Here is a 14,023-nt window from a genome sequence, read left to right on the forward strand (position 1 = left end):
ATGGATGGGATCACTCTGGATTGTGACCTTACTTTCTCTTTTTTTTTTTTTTGGAATTGATTTTCCAAGGGCTACCGGAGGCTACAGAGCCTGCTTCCTCAGGGTGATATAGAGTGGAAATTCAGAGACTTACCAGGATTCTCTTTGACCAAGATATGTCAGACAATGAATACATGTGAACTTTCTTCTGTTTGCTTTGAAAATAAAACGTACAAGCAGTTTACCAATGTGATTTGCATCCTGCCTGGCACGATGTTAACTGTTGTATATGGTCCCACTGCAGTATAAAGTACATTAATACTAAGGATGTATGAATAAAGGCCCCTGGTTTGAACCTGTTCTGAGTCTAATCATGCAGAATATTGATCTCAGTGGAAGAGAAAACAGGCACAGCATTAGGAAAAGATACTGTGCACACTGTAAGGTCTTCCGAGAAACTGGAAGAAAAACTATGAGACCAATTGCAGATAAAATTGTTTTGTCTGAAAATGCAGGGTGCAGGAGGTCTGTGTTTTTTGTTTTAATCTTCCGTAGCTCGCAGTAGCTGTGCAGGAAGGCAGTTTCTATGCTGTTAGTCACTCCTGCTCCCGGCGCTCGCCGGCCCTACTCCCATGGCAACCACAGAAACTTCAGCATTTTTCCTGACAGGCACGGAGCTGAGGCAGGTTTCAGCGCTTTCCTTCTGCCGTGAGCACCCTGTGCTTCAGGGCAGAGCCCTGCACCCAGAGAGGACCTCACGTTAAGGAGGGGAGCCAGCAGTGCAGTCCAGAAGGACTCCCCCCAGCTGAGGCAGATCTGTTTCCCCAAGGTGATTCCCACCTTGACAACTGAACTCGCCTTTGCCTGGTCCGTCTGGCCTCATAGGGGCTGGGCTGAGGCAGCCTCAGCAAGGTGAATGCAGATTGCTGCTGACCTTCATGAGGCATCAGTTTTCGTAGTCATAAGCTGATAATATGACATTTAGTCATGTCAGTATTTTCCCCAAGTCATCACAGCATTAGCAAATCTCAGGCCTGGAGGTACAAGAAAATTAACAAGGAGCACTGTCAAATGGCTACAGTAGCATCAGCCTTTCAATGAGTTTGCCTGCCTGGTTCCATGGTTTTGGTGTGGTTTTAGTCCCTGGAAGGAATAACTAATCAAACCATGGCCATTTGATTACCGTCTGCTTTTGGATCCCCCCATTTTTATCCATGGTCCATGACTTGCAGTGCTACAGCCTTTTCAGGGAAATAGTTATTCAAAACAAGTCCTACACTGGAAGTAGGAATAGTAGCCGTACCTAGCTTCCAGAACACGGCTTAAAAATAAGGAATTTTTAAGTGTTTGAAAATGTTGCATCCATTTGTGCCAAGATGCCATCCTCCCACCTGTGCTTTCTTTTGCTTGATGCTCTGGAATGAGGCGTGTGTGCTTCCATTCCCCCTACCATTTTGATTTTAATCAGATGCTGTAGCTCAAATCTCATTCAGGCAGTCACTGCTATTGCAGGAGTCACGCTGATCGAGTATAACTATGCTCAGACATCTACCTGTGTGGAAACAAGATCTTGAAGACAGCCTTCTAATGAGTTGACAGAATGATGAAAGAGGCAAACAGGCAACTGGGGCGGTATAGGAAAGGGACATACTCACCTTAATCATTATGAGTAGTGGAAGGTTTCGAAGGGCAAAATGAAAATAAATGGTAAAATTTGAAAGTATAAGCAATGATTTTGGTCTTTATTAGAATGTTTCTTGTTCCTACCAAGTATCTTTGTAGGTTCAGATAAAGGAGCCTATAAAATGCCTCTATTTTTATTTCTTAACATGTAGAAATACATCTTTTCCCTCATTAATTTTGAGTGCAGTGACTATCAAGTGACCCTATATATGTATTTACAATGATTAGAGCTGCTCAAAATTGTAGGGTAAGCTACAATTGTTGAGGAAAAATTGAAAGATTTATTTTCATTTATGGGTGAATTACACAAATTATTGGGAAAAAAATGGCTAGAGGCTTTATATAGCATTGAAGAAGTGTCATTAATTAACTAGGTGGTTTATTCAAGCCACAAGGACTTAAGGCAGTGGTTAAATCATATAAAGATCTTAACATTGCATGCTCCATAATTGAGAAGTACTGTTAACGTGCAATAAAAGGACAGAGAGAAGAGACTTCTTTTAAGATAAATCTGTTATAAAAACACATAGATAAACAAAACCCAACACAACTTAACTGTCTTGATATTTTGGACTACTTTTAGAAGCATTTCAGGCCTTCGTGGCAGACTTAATATTAAAATTAATTCATTGTACCCTTTTATAGTCTTTTTTTTTTTTTACAGTTAAAATGTTTAAATGTTTTTTTTGCATAGACTTTAGTGTTCTTTAAGGCCAGGTTCATGGGGCTTCGAGCAACCTGGACTAGTGAGTGGCGTCCCTGCCCATGTCGGGGTTGGAACTGGATGGTCTTTAAGGTCTCTTCCAGCCCAAACCATTCTGTGGTTCTATGATTCTTGATTTATATATTTATACATGCTGCAAGCCAGTAACGCTGGTTTTGTTCTTTGCTTGGTGACTTGATTTTTATGATGCCACGTAATAGTGACAGACAGTTTTTATGTGAAAAAAGTAATGTGAATTTTAAGTGCTATTTAGCCTTTCTTTCTCCCATCTCTTTTTATTATATTGTTTTAAAGCTTCATTATGCAGCTATTTCTGAAATAATAGATTGCTTTTCTGGTGTCTATATAAAGTTTCATTAGCGTTGTCTTTTCTCACTTTTCCGTCTCAAGTAGCTGTTTGTGCATCATTCTGCTGAGAATGCGGCTTTCAGAATGAAGGACTGGAAAGAGTTAAATAGCTTGGTGCTCTGTGTCTCTTTTCAGTTTTGCTCTCCTTTTCTCACTAGCAATGAGCAGCTTTACTGCAGATTTTAGTACTCAGCCGAGGACTTTATAGGCTTTGCCTTACGTTTTGGGGAGGACAAAGAGTAAATATGCTCTCTCTGGAGCTTCTAGGGTTCATTTGCGGCTTCAGGAGCCATCGCATCTCTCTGTGGGTTTATTCCAGACAAGGTTTTTTTTCTGCCAGAAACCCTGGCCAATAATGCACAATTATTGAGCAGATAGTTGAAGGAGCAGAGCAACAAGGTGATGCTTCAATGTGTTTTGTTCTTCCCACTAGCTTCATCTGTGCCTTGCCTAATCTTTCCCTTGATGCTCCTCATCCTGTCTGTAGTGGCAAGGCACTGAGAGAGCTGGCGAGATGGAGCTATTTGTTCTCGTCACGAGGGCTGTAAGATGGGGCTGTTTACGTGCTGACGGCATCCTGGCTCATGTTTTCGCATTGCTGCTGCAATGTTTCATGTCAACATTGTATCAGATGAGTCTTGCAAAGATTTTTTTCCCTTAATGACTCTGTCTGAAAAGAAGAATACGAATGTTTTAATGTTTTCGCTCCTCGTTGCAGTCTCCTGTAGACAGGGTAAAGGGATTTAATGTTTGTTTCTGCAAAAAGCAAATGGATTTCTGCATCCTCTTGGATGCACAATGTACAAGGATGTGCAGATCACCTTCAACACTCTATCTCCTAACTCTTTACCTTGATCCAGCATGACACTTGGATAGGTCACAATATTCTTATTTTAGATGACCAGAATCTAGGGTTTATTAAGCTCTGTCAGAAAGAAGGGATGTCAGAAAGAAAGGATGTTAATGGAAATGACAAACTTGAGATGGAAAAAGAACTGAAGACTCATTGTGCCGTTCAGTTATTGTGTCCACTTAGCATTTTTATACCCAGTACTGTTTCATATTTTTGGACCATCAGTATTTGAATCAGCAAAATAAAGATGAGTGCAAATAGAGACACTGCCAGCCTTTCTGTGGGAAGTGTCAGGAAGACAGAAATAGTTTCCTTCTCTGCTCACCTTGCTAGTACTTGTATAGAAGGATTTGCTTATGTAGCCTGAAGTCTTCAGTTGTCTGGGACAAGGAACGCTCACTTGAAACTGTGTTTCTGAACAGCATTGCATTATGCTTCAGCTCTGGGGCAAACAGTAAGAACAAGGACTTGCAGGATACCTGTGCAAAGTAACAGCAAATGCTTATGCTGGTTTTCAGGTAGTTCAGGCAAAAATGACACCTGCTGCAGAAATTATCTTTCTATCTGAGAAGTCATATATAAAGTCAGAATTTTATTTTCCTTTAATTTGTTTGGTCACACTTTAAGTTGGTCAGGAAAGGGCATGTAAGTAGAAGTCTTTTTTTGTTCTAAACTCTGAATATTTAGAGCATTTATCAGAAACAGTCTGTGTTATTCTCAGTCAAATGGCTTTGGAAATGGAATGCTTTGGCCCTAGGACCCATTTGGTTCACCCGGAGCTTTCTGATCTTTATGGTTCAAAATAAATGTAGCTATTGGCACGGTTAATTTAAACCTTGTTAGCAATGCGACTTAATCTGTGATTTTTTTGGGATGTTAGTAACGAGACAGTGAGCCAACATGGGTCCTGAATTTGGGTATGATTTTCATGCCTGTGTGTAGTCTCAATCGTGCATGAGGAGAAAGGATTGTAGTGATTGAATATGGAAGAGGACATTTGTGGATTTCTGCAGTAGGTCTTGTCCAGGAAAGCAAGGACAATTCCTGTAGTAAACAGAAGTCTAAAGGTGGCATTTCTGGTAAGCGATACTACATGGCCTTTCCTCAGATTTGTCAACAAGAGGTAGTGCACCAATGGAAAGTGGAAACAGCATCTCTTTATTCCCCAAACCCTTTCCCATCAGGGTGTTATCCTGCGTGGTGCATTCAACTTGTGCTCTTTGCCCTTTGTCCAGGAGCCAGTTTCTTGTTGGTGTTCTGATGTCCAGGGATTGTGAACAGCTGCCTCAGCTGGAAAGGGGTTAATCCTTCCTCCCTTTCCTTGTTTTGGGGAGGACAGTCATTCTTGTGCAGTGCATCATTTTGGTAACAGTTTATTACACAACGTATCTCCATGTTGACTCCCTTATACTTGTCTTCACCCATCCTACATATTTCCTGCCCATGCTGTGTTACCCTTCTCTGCCAACACCCAAGACCTAGAAGGAGAAAGCAGAATTTGGGGCACTTGCTTCCATTAGCATATAGCTTGACCCTGGAGCTTCTTGATTCTGTATTATGAAAGTCAAAACAGCAAGAACATTGTTTCTAAAATACTTTGTGTTGCATTTTTACTGGTCCAGAGTGCAATTCTTGTTGCTAAGTAATATGTTCAATTAGGAGAAAAGAAAAAAAAAAAAAAAAGCAACACCACACACACAGAATCCCAGCAAAAATTCTGACTTCTAAAACTCAGAAGGTGATTTTAACTTCAGCAGACAACATATCTTTTAGGAAATAGCTAAACCCTGGCTTGGGAACAGTACAGGAGACTGCCAAGTGTATGTGAGCACTCTGGGTATCAGTTGACTCATTTGCCTGATTGAGTGGTTGTTGGTAAAACTAATTACATTTTCCCACCTACCAGTACCAAATAGTTCTTTTTATTCCTATGTATAATTTGATATATATGAAGGATACATTCTTCATGGGCATGTGTGCATTTTCCTGGCAGAGTTTAGTGAGAATACAGAAAACCACGTTGCTCGAAGAGCGTTCCAACATACTTCTGGTGTGGGTCCAGGCCTGGAGTCCTCTCCATGTTAAAAGCTACAGAAGATGTTCTGGAGAAGATGTTCCAGCTGCTGGTTTTAGTTCATTTAGCATGCTACTTTGAATGCAATTTGAAACCTAACACAGGTTAAAAAAAATAAAACAGCAACTCTTTTCCTTGTCTAGAGTAAACTGAGGCATATTGTAAATTTAGTAAACATTATAAAGAAGGTTTGCTCTTTCTACTGAAAAATCTGTTATAGGATACTTTCTAAAAAATGTCTTGAGTCAAGAAAGAATATAGAAGTGCGTGTGCCAGTAAATATTCGAGTCAGAATCAGTGTGGGTATAATTACAGGGGCATATAATAATCATTTCTGTAATTTGCCAGATTGCCTCAAATAACATTATCTTCACCTGCACAATTGCTTCCATCCTCACATGTCCAGAGCAGTTGTATAATTTGAGATCCTGCTTTTGAGAAACTACTGGTGTTTCTGACTTCTGAAACGAAGTGTGAAGCTGTATCTCATTTATAGTCATTCAACTATGTTAGACAATTTTAGAGAGAAATCAAGCCAGTGTGGTTTGAATCCCCAGGTTTTAGAGTTTCAATCTGTATTAAACAGATTTGTCACCAGAATCTCCAGTGTATTTACTTTGTCTTCTCATTTGAGGGCTCTGTAATAGTTATCTAAACCCTATGGAATTTGTAAGGGAGAGAAAGAACAAGCCTGAAAGTAGGTAACTAAACCAGCACTGTTTCTGAAAGTTTTAACAGTCTCAAATGGGAATTTCAGTGCTCTGTATATGTGCAGTTAGATGGATGATCTCATGGTGTATTGTCCACGAGCAGGCTGGCAATTCCTCATTTCTGAAGGAAACAGAAAACTCTTGTCATTTTTTTTAGACATAAAGGCAGTCAGAAAAAAAAGCTAGTGCTTTTTGCCCCCCAAGTTTTTTGTGTGAATTTGTGGTGATGTCTCTTTCAGTGTCAGTTCAAGAAATCATTTTACAGCAGTTGAATTTTTAATGGAAATAAAAAGTATTCAGCAGAAAAGCAGCTGTCTCCCTCTGTTTGGTTCTCACTCTTTCTGCATTGTGAGGTAAAAAGAAGTAAAGGCAGAGATATCACACTAAGAAAAAAAACAACACAAGGTTTTCACTTTTTTATGTATCCTACGAGGCTGCTAATGCGTTGTCTCATGCTTTCTGATGGAGAAGAAATAAACAAGAAGAGCACAAAGAACGCAAAACGTTAATACTGCGACTAAACGGACTGCAAAATGTCTTAATTCAACCTTTGCAAGACTGGCAGGCTTTTTTGTTTGGCTAGTACGAGGGAATGAAAACATTTAAAGGCAATCGTTTTCCACATATTTCCCATGCTACTAAGCGTATCTGCATAAATAGAAGTTTGATCCATCATTTTTTATATTAATCAGTTTATAATTCAGTTAATCTTGAATCAGCAAAATGGATTTAACTATTAGTACGATGGCATTGTGGTGATGACTGTAAAGCTTGTTCCTAGCATGAATATGAATGTTTGGCCAGATGGCTAAATTAAAGGAAACAGAACTAATTCAGCTTTCTTGAACTGCTCAGCGTCTTCTGGCACTGCAAACGCACACAGTTGACGTTATTAGCATTTTTTCAGAACCTAATTTCTGAAGTTCAGTGCTGACTTTATACTTCTGAGGGTACAGGAGGCTAAAGGAAATGCGTAAAGACAAGTCTTAAATGTTGAAAGATGAATGGCAGCGAGACAAACATCTGGCAAGGTGGCTGCAAATTCAGAGGTACACAGGATAAACAGTTAGTGGCAGCATTGGTGCTACCTGGTACAATGGTAACAAGGTTTCAGCAGATGTGGGGCCAAACAGAAAAAGAACCATAAAGGCAGAAAGTAAAAGAAAATGCTGAAAAAGCAAGGTTTGCAAAATGTGTGGTAGAAGAGGAATCCTTCAAAGTTTGGAAATGCAACTGTGGAGAATGTTTTAAACCAGTAAGAGCAGGTAAAAAGCCATGAGAGAAATTGGAGAGAAACTAGAATTTGTGGAAAAAATTGTGTAGAAAATGTTCTTAAAACACAAATTTAGACCTAATATTGATAAGAACAGTAGCACTGTGAGATCATCCACCAGTTCCATAGCCACAAGATGCTGATGAGATTTGTGCCATGGACTACTATTTCACTGTTAAGAAACTCGTAACAGTCTGAGGAAATTAAAAAGGGGTCCTGGGATGGGTTATTTTGAAATTCATCAAGTCCCGCTATCCAACCGATACCTGGAAATGCAAGTTGTCAATGCAACTTGCACTGGATTCCAAATTAAACTTGCAAGTATAATTGGGACCTGCCTGTCGCTTAGTCTTACTGGGAACCCACTTCAGTTAGTACCTGCAGTCAGAGACCCTAAGAGCATATCAAAATGGATAAGGAATACAAAACTGTTACAGTACTGTCACATTAGTGCTGTGGTCTTGCTTGAAATACTCTGTGCAGGGTAAGTCATTGTCTCCTAAAACGAAAATGGAGAAAATTGAGAAAAGAACTAGAAGAGTCAGGAGTTGTGAACTGCAAAGAATCTTTTGCTCACTCCTTTCTAAACCAAGTCATTTGACTAGTCCCTCTAGATAGAGACCAACAAGTCCTGTGTCTCTCTAAAAATTTTGGTTTTAAAATAACCAAGTAATACTAGGATATATTCATTTTCAATGTTGTTTTAATTAGCTGTCTGTGAAATTGTTTTGCTTCCCTCAGTTGTCGAATATACATTCTTTTTAAAAAGTTAAAGTTTTTTTTTGTTTGTTTTGTTTTTGTTTTTTAATCCTGATCCATCATTAAGTAAAGCAGATGTTCCTTTTCTGGCCATGTAGCGTCACGGTACTGGACTCTCTCTTTCAAAAAGTGCTATCCTGACTTCAGCGTGAACTTTAATCGGTCATTGCCCTGATACTAAAGGAAGGCACATGTTCCAAAAATGTATTGACCAGATTTTCTGGGAGTTTTGTTTGACTAGCAACATTTGAAACCTTCAGTGTTAGTACTAAATATCATGAAGGCAGCATCTTATTTTATCAATATCCTTCTGCAGCACTATTGACTATTCAGTTTGTACAACCCAAACGTTAGATTGGAAGTAATCCTGTCTTTTAACTCTTGATATCAAGTTATCAAATACGTTATTGCTGGGATTGGATTATCCTCAGTAACTACGAAAATCAAAGTGACTGTAGTTCCGGAAAGCTTCTTTGGCAATGAGGACAGGCTATGATGTAGGAATGAGCAGCAGGTAGATTTTCTGCAGATAGAACTCAACACAGCTTCATTGACTTAATTCAATTATTGTGATTTATAGACTTTTCTCAGCTGCTGTGTATGATCAGCTATGGCAAGATGGTGGGATCTCCCCCATTCCTACGGTAGTGGTTTATTAAAATGAACATAAAGCTTGAGCATTCTTACTGTTGATGAGGTCATTTTATGGGCATTAAACCAAATTAAATGACAACAAAATATTTTTTGTGCTAAAATAACATCATTTTTAGTAAATTCTAGTTGTATTATGAAGTAGTGGGCCTCCTGAGCTGGACCTTCAGTGCACCAAATCTTTGGCTACAGTATTACAGCTCCATACATTTCAGTGCTGCCAGACCATTTATACCAACACTGTATCTGATCCAGGTGCATTGCAGAATCACAACAGATCTTACGGGAATAGCAGCAGTTGAGCACAACAGAGACATGCACAGCAAAGTCACCAAACAGGCTGGAGTTGCTCCTCTTGGGCTGAATTATTTAGCTTCTTGGCTGTTCTAATATTCATCTCTTCATAAAAAAATAACTTCAGAGTGGAATAGCCCATCTTTTGATTACCATGTCTTTTAGGAATTGGTGCATTTTAGGCTGCAAACTGGAGACTTTTTGAAATATTGGGCCTTTAAGGGGATTGCAGTATTGAATGTTAATTCCATGGGTAATGGTTTCAAAACTGATGAAACCCCTCTTTATTTACCAAGACTAGCTTATGAAACTCATCACAGGTCACCTCACAGGCTAAGAGGTCACTAGATTTCAGAGAAGGGTGTGTTTCAGATATTCAGATTTTTTATAATAAATAGAAATCAACACGGGCATGGGTTTCATGAGGAACCCAGACACCTGTGTCTCTGGACTTAACCCAGCTTTCAGCTGTCGGTATGCTTAGAAAACGTCATATGAATTATCCCAGTGCTGTCTGTCAGTTTTCCCTTCAAAGCATACAGCGTCAGGGCTCCACTGGAGACTGCTCTAGAAACGGTACCTCTTTTGTTTCCTGCATCCATATGACCTTTAATCAGCCACAGCTTCACTACAGTACAGGACTCATTATGTCTGATACGTTTTGCAAGGAAATAACTGTATTTGTGTTGTGTAACTGAGTCACACTTTAAATGTATATGTGATTTAAGGTGTTTTATTATCAGATTTTGTATTATTCATCAAACGCAATTCTGCATGTGGTAATACATGTAATAACAGTTGAAATAATGAACAGTATGAAAGGAGGGGAGATGAGAAAAATAGAAGAACAGAACAAAGGGCCAAAGAACCATTTCATAATAAGTACTTGGAATATTTTTTTTAATTACTATTATTATTGTTTAGTTTGTATATTTGAGAGTTAACAAACCAGTATGACTTGTTCATTACCTTTTTCCATCATTCCCTCAGACTTCATAGATCTGTAAATACCTGAAAAATATGAATGTAGGCAGCTAAAATACAGCCATTTAATTTTTCCATTGAATCTTTCGAGTATACCCTGTGGCTTGACCTTTTCTTCTGAAGGTCAAGAGAGCTTTATTCATCTGACATACGTAGCTTGAGTATGGCATTTATAGCCTGGGTAATGTTATGGATGATAACACCATTAGACATTTATACAGCTTCAGCAGGAGTTCAGCCAGCAGAGCTATCAGCCTGATAAATGCTTTCATCAAAAAGGTTGTATTGCTACAATAACCTGAAAACTTAAAGCTGCTCCTTGAAACCTATAGCCTGGCTGAAGAGATAAGAAGTACCCTCTGACATTTCTAAGTTGCTAAAGAGCTATCTTACATGTAGGTCCCAGTGCAAGAATTAAGATGCCCACATGCAGCTGTTCTGATCTGAGTTAGAAATTAAAGTATGAGTTCATAATTTTAAATTAATTGGGGGCAGTGCTACTCAAAAGAATTAGCTTTAGACTGAGATTAGACTAAACTTTGGGTAATGAGTCCCAACATTTTATTCCTACCCAATTAGAAAGTGTTTCTACAGAATTTTAGGAGACAGAAATCTTATACTGATGTTTTTGGAAACAACAGAAAGTCTTGCCTCCTCTATCTAGCTATTTTGCACTTCTGAAAACTCATAGGAGACTGCTAAAAAGCTGGTCTATAGGCTTGGTTAAAAGTGGTGTGAGAATCTAGCAATGACAACATGTAGGATCTGGGCTTTGTAGAGTTTATTTTGTAGAGAGTTTTCAATGTAGATAGTGAAAGTGGTTATATGCTGATTATGGATGAAAAAGCAGTTGAACAGCTGAAAATAGATGGTATGATGCAAATGGAAGAAGAGTAGAGTAGAGCTTGAGTTCTTACATATGTTCGATCTTACATGGGCACAGTCAACATGGGCTCATGAAGGGAAAGTCCTATCTGTGAGATAAACAGGTTCATGTTACTCTGGGTGATGAACTGGCTTGGTGGTAGAGCTCAGCGGGTCATAGTGAATGGGGCTACATCTGGCTGGTGACTGGTTGCTTGTGGTGCACAGAGCAAGAGGGCTTGCAGAAGGATCTAGATACACTGGAGCACTGGGCAGCTATCAGAGGCATGAAATTCAGCTAGGGCAGAGGAGGTTCAGACTGGATGAAAAGGAAAATTTCCTTACAGTGAGGGTTGTCAAACACTGGCACAGGCTACCTAGCGGGGTTGATGCCCCATGACTGTCAGTCCTTAAGAGGCATTTGAATGATGCCCTCAATAATCTGCTTTAACTTTTGGTTAGCCCTGGAGTGATCAGGTAGTTGGACTTGATGGCCTTTGTAGGTCCTTTCCAAGTGAATTATTCTAATTATAATTCTAATTTACTTTTATAGCTAAGAGTAGAAGTCTGAGGCTCATAACAAACTTCACCTGCTGTTTCAACCCAGAAGCTATTTAACATAAGGATATTCATATCATGTAGTGATTACAGTTAGGGAAGCCAGGTGCTGTTTTTTTTGGTTGTGTGTGTTCATGTGAAATGACTTCATTGATTTCCTTAAGGTGTTAATAACTTCACTGGAGTTCCTCTTATTGAATCCCTCCTCTGGTTTACAACTTTCTGTTTCTTGATCACCACCTGTAGAAAAATACGTAGTATTTCTTATTCTCGTCCGAGACCTTTGAAGCCAGACTTCCTTTCTGAAATTTCCAAAAGAGCAACAATGACAGTTGCTTTCTATGTAAGTATAGATAGGGGAAAATTATCCTGTATTTCTTATAGCGTTACGAGGTAAAGGTTACCCAGTGAAATTACCAGTTAGCAGGCTTTAAACAAAGAAGAGGTTGTATTTTTTATCTGAAGCTACATGAGTATGCAGGGAAGGTGCTTGCTCGGTACATCCTGCTCTTTTATTCTTCTCCAAATACTTGATCACTGTTAGAGATAAGATATAAGGCTAGATGAATTTTTGATCTGGGTATGCAATTGTTAGAATCTTAAATCCACACATCCCTTCACAGAGAAATGATAAAACCTGTGCGTCAGATATTTTCTTTCCAATGCATAGACAATTTGCCCTTCAGTTTGTACACTTTAACATGGCAACAGAGAAATCAAGTTATGTGAAAGGGTGACTGTAAAACCAAAATACATAGTAGACTGAAGAGCAGGTATAAGATTTGACCTTCCTTTTAGCTTCCTTTTAAATGCTGGCTAGTTTTCAAATTGATGAGTGCCTTTAATTTTCATTTAAAACTTATTTGCCGTGAATTCTGTGGTAGCAGCAACAGCCTTGGCTAATGCATTTATCATTTGGTGGATTTATTAATCCTAATTTCCTGATGTTTCTCTAAAATTCATCAAATATACAGGATCTTAACTTGTTCAAAACCTCAAGACAGAAAACGTTCATAAAAGATAAATTGTAGGTTCCCATCAGTCTGACTTCAATCAGCACACATTGCCTACAGAGCAGTTTAAGGGCATGAAAAAAAACACCTTGCCTTATCCATTTTGTATTTGAAATGGTGGGTGGAAGCTCTTCTTCACTCTTCCTGAACATGTAACATATTGCCTTCCTCCTAGGCTGTAATAATCTACTTCCAGTTGAGTGATCATACTGTCTTTGCCTCTGTTTTTGGAAGACATTTCTCCCACCTTCTCTCTGCTCATCAATCGAATAACCTGTCCTCCTCTATTCAGCTTTCTGTTTCTCAAGAGCTGTTTGAAATCTCTGCTAGGATTTCGTTTTTGTCGGATGTGTCTTTTGATTTTGTTAGAACCGAAGCATACCATCATTTCTGCCACTGATTTTAGAAATTTCTGTATAATCCAAGAATACTTTAGAGTCTGTGATAGCCCTTCTACCAGCTTGCTTTACTGGTAGTAATGGCCAAGTTCAAATAAAGTGTAATGGCTCATATTAAAGTAAACAAAATCAATCCCACTGTGAGACATTACTTGCTCACAGATTTTAGGAGTTTACCTCTTAGGTCCTGTCACTTTTTGTTCCTCTGTCAACTTCTCTTGCAAGAAACATCAAATAGGCCTGCATGTTTTCTTTTGAGGTATGTAATAAAATAATTATGGCAGTTTGTAGATTCTCATCGCTCACTACCCTTTGCACAGGTACTAACTGGACACAAATTTTCTCCCATGTCAGCTGTCTCTGAGTCAGCGGAAGCTGCTTTTAATGCCTACGCACAAGAGATGCGAAGTCCGATGACTTCTGGCTTTTCCCAATCCAAGCAAATTAGATTTTGCTGCTTAGTCTTCATTCATGTACATCTTTGATGGGTTGCAGTGTCCTATTATGGCACCAGTTCAAACCCCAGACTGCTGTGGTTTTAATTTATTTCCAGAATAGCAGGTTAATTGCAAGATGCATTCAAAGGAGGGTCCGGTCACTGACCTCTGATGGGGCTGGGGGCTGTTGTGTTATTTTCAGGTTCTGTTTGGCACCGCTGATGGTCAGGTTATCGTCATGGACTGCCATGGCCGAATGCTGGCCCACGTGCTCCTTCACGAGTCAGATGGCATCCTTAGCATGTCCTGGAACTACCCCAGCTTCCTGGTGGAGGACAGCAGCGAGAGCGACACAGACTCCGATGACTATTCCCCACCGCAAGGTAGGATTATTTGCACATCTTTCTGCTTTGGCTTTGCT

General features: G+C 39.3%; 1 protein-coding gene across 2 annotated transcripts in view; it reads left to right on the top strand.

Annotated features, from left to right (window-relative positions):
• TULP4 (TUB like protein 4) overlaps window positions 1-14,023 on the top strand; it is a 146,165-nt gene that overhangs the window by 99,467 nt on the left and 32,675 nt on the right. For both annotated transcript variants that reach the window (XM_084283313.1, XM_084283314.1), the window contains exon 5: window positions 13,805-13,985. In XM_084283313.1, the coding sequence (XP_084139439.1) occupies window positions 13,805-13,985 (181 nt within the window). The remainder of the gene's footprint in view (window positions 1-13,804; window positions 13,986-14,023) is intronic.

Source organism: Netta rufina, assembly GCF_964035555.1.
Source record: "Netta rufina genome assembly, chromosome: 3".
NCBI lineage: Eukaryota > Metazoa > Chordata > Aves > Anseriformes > Anatidae > Netta > Netta rufina.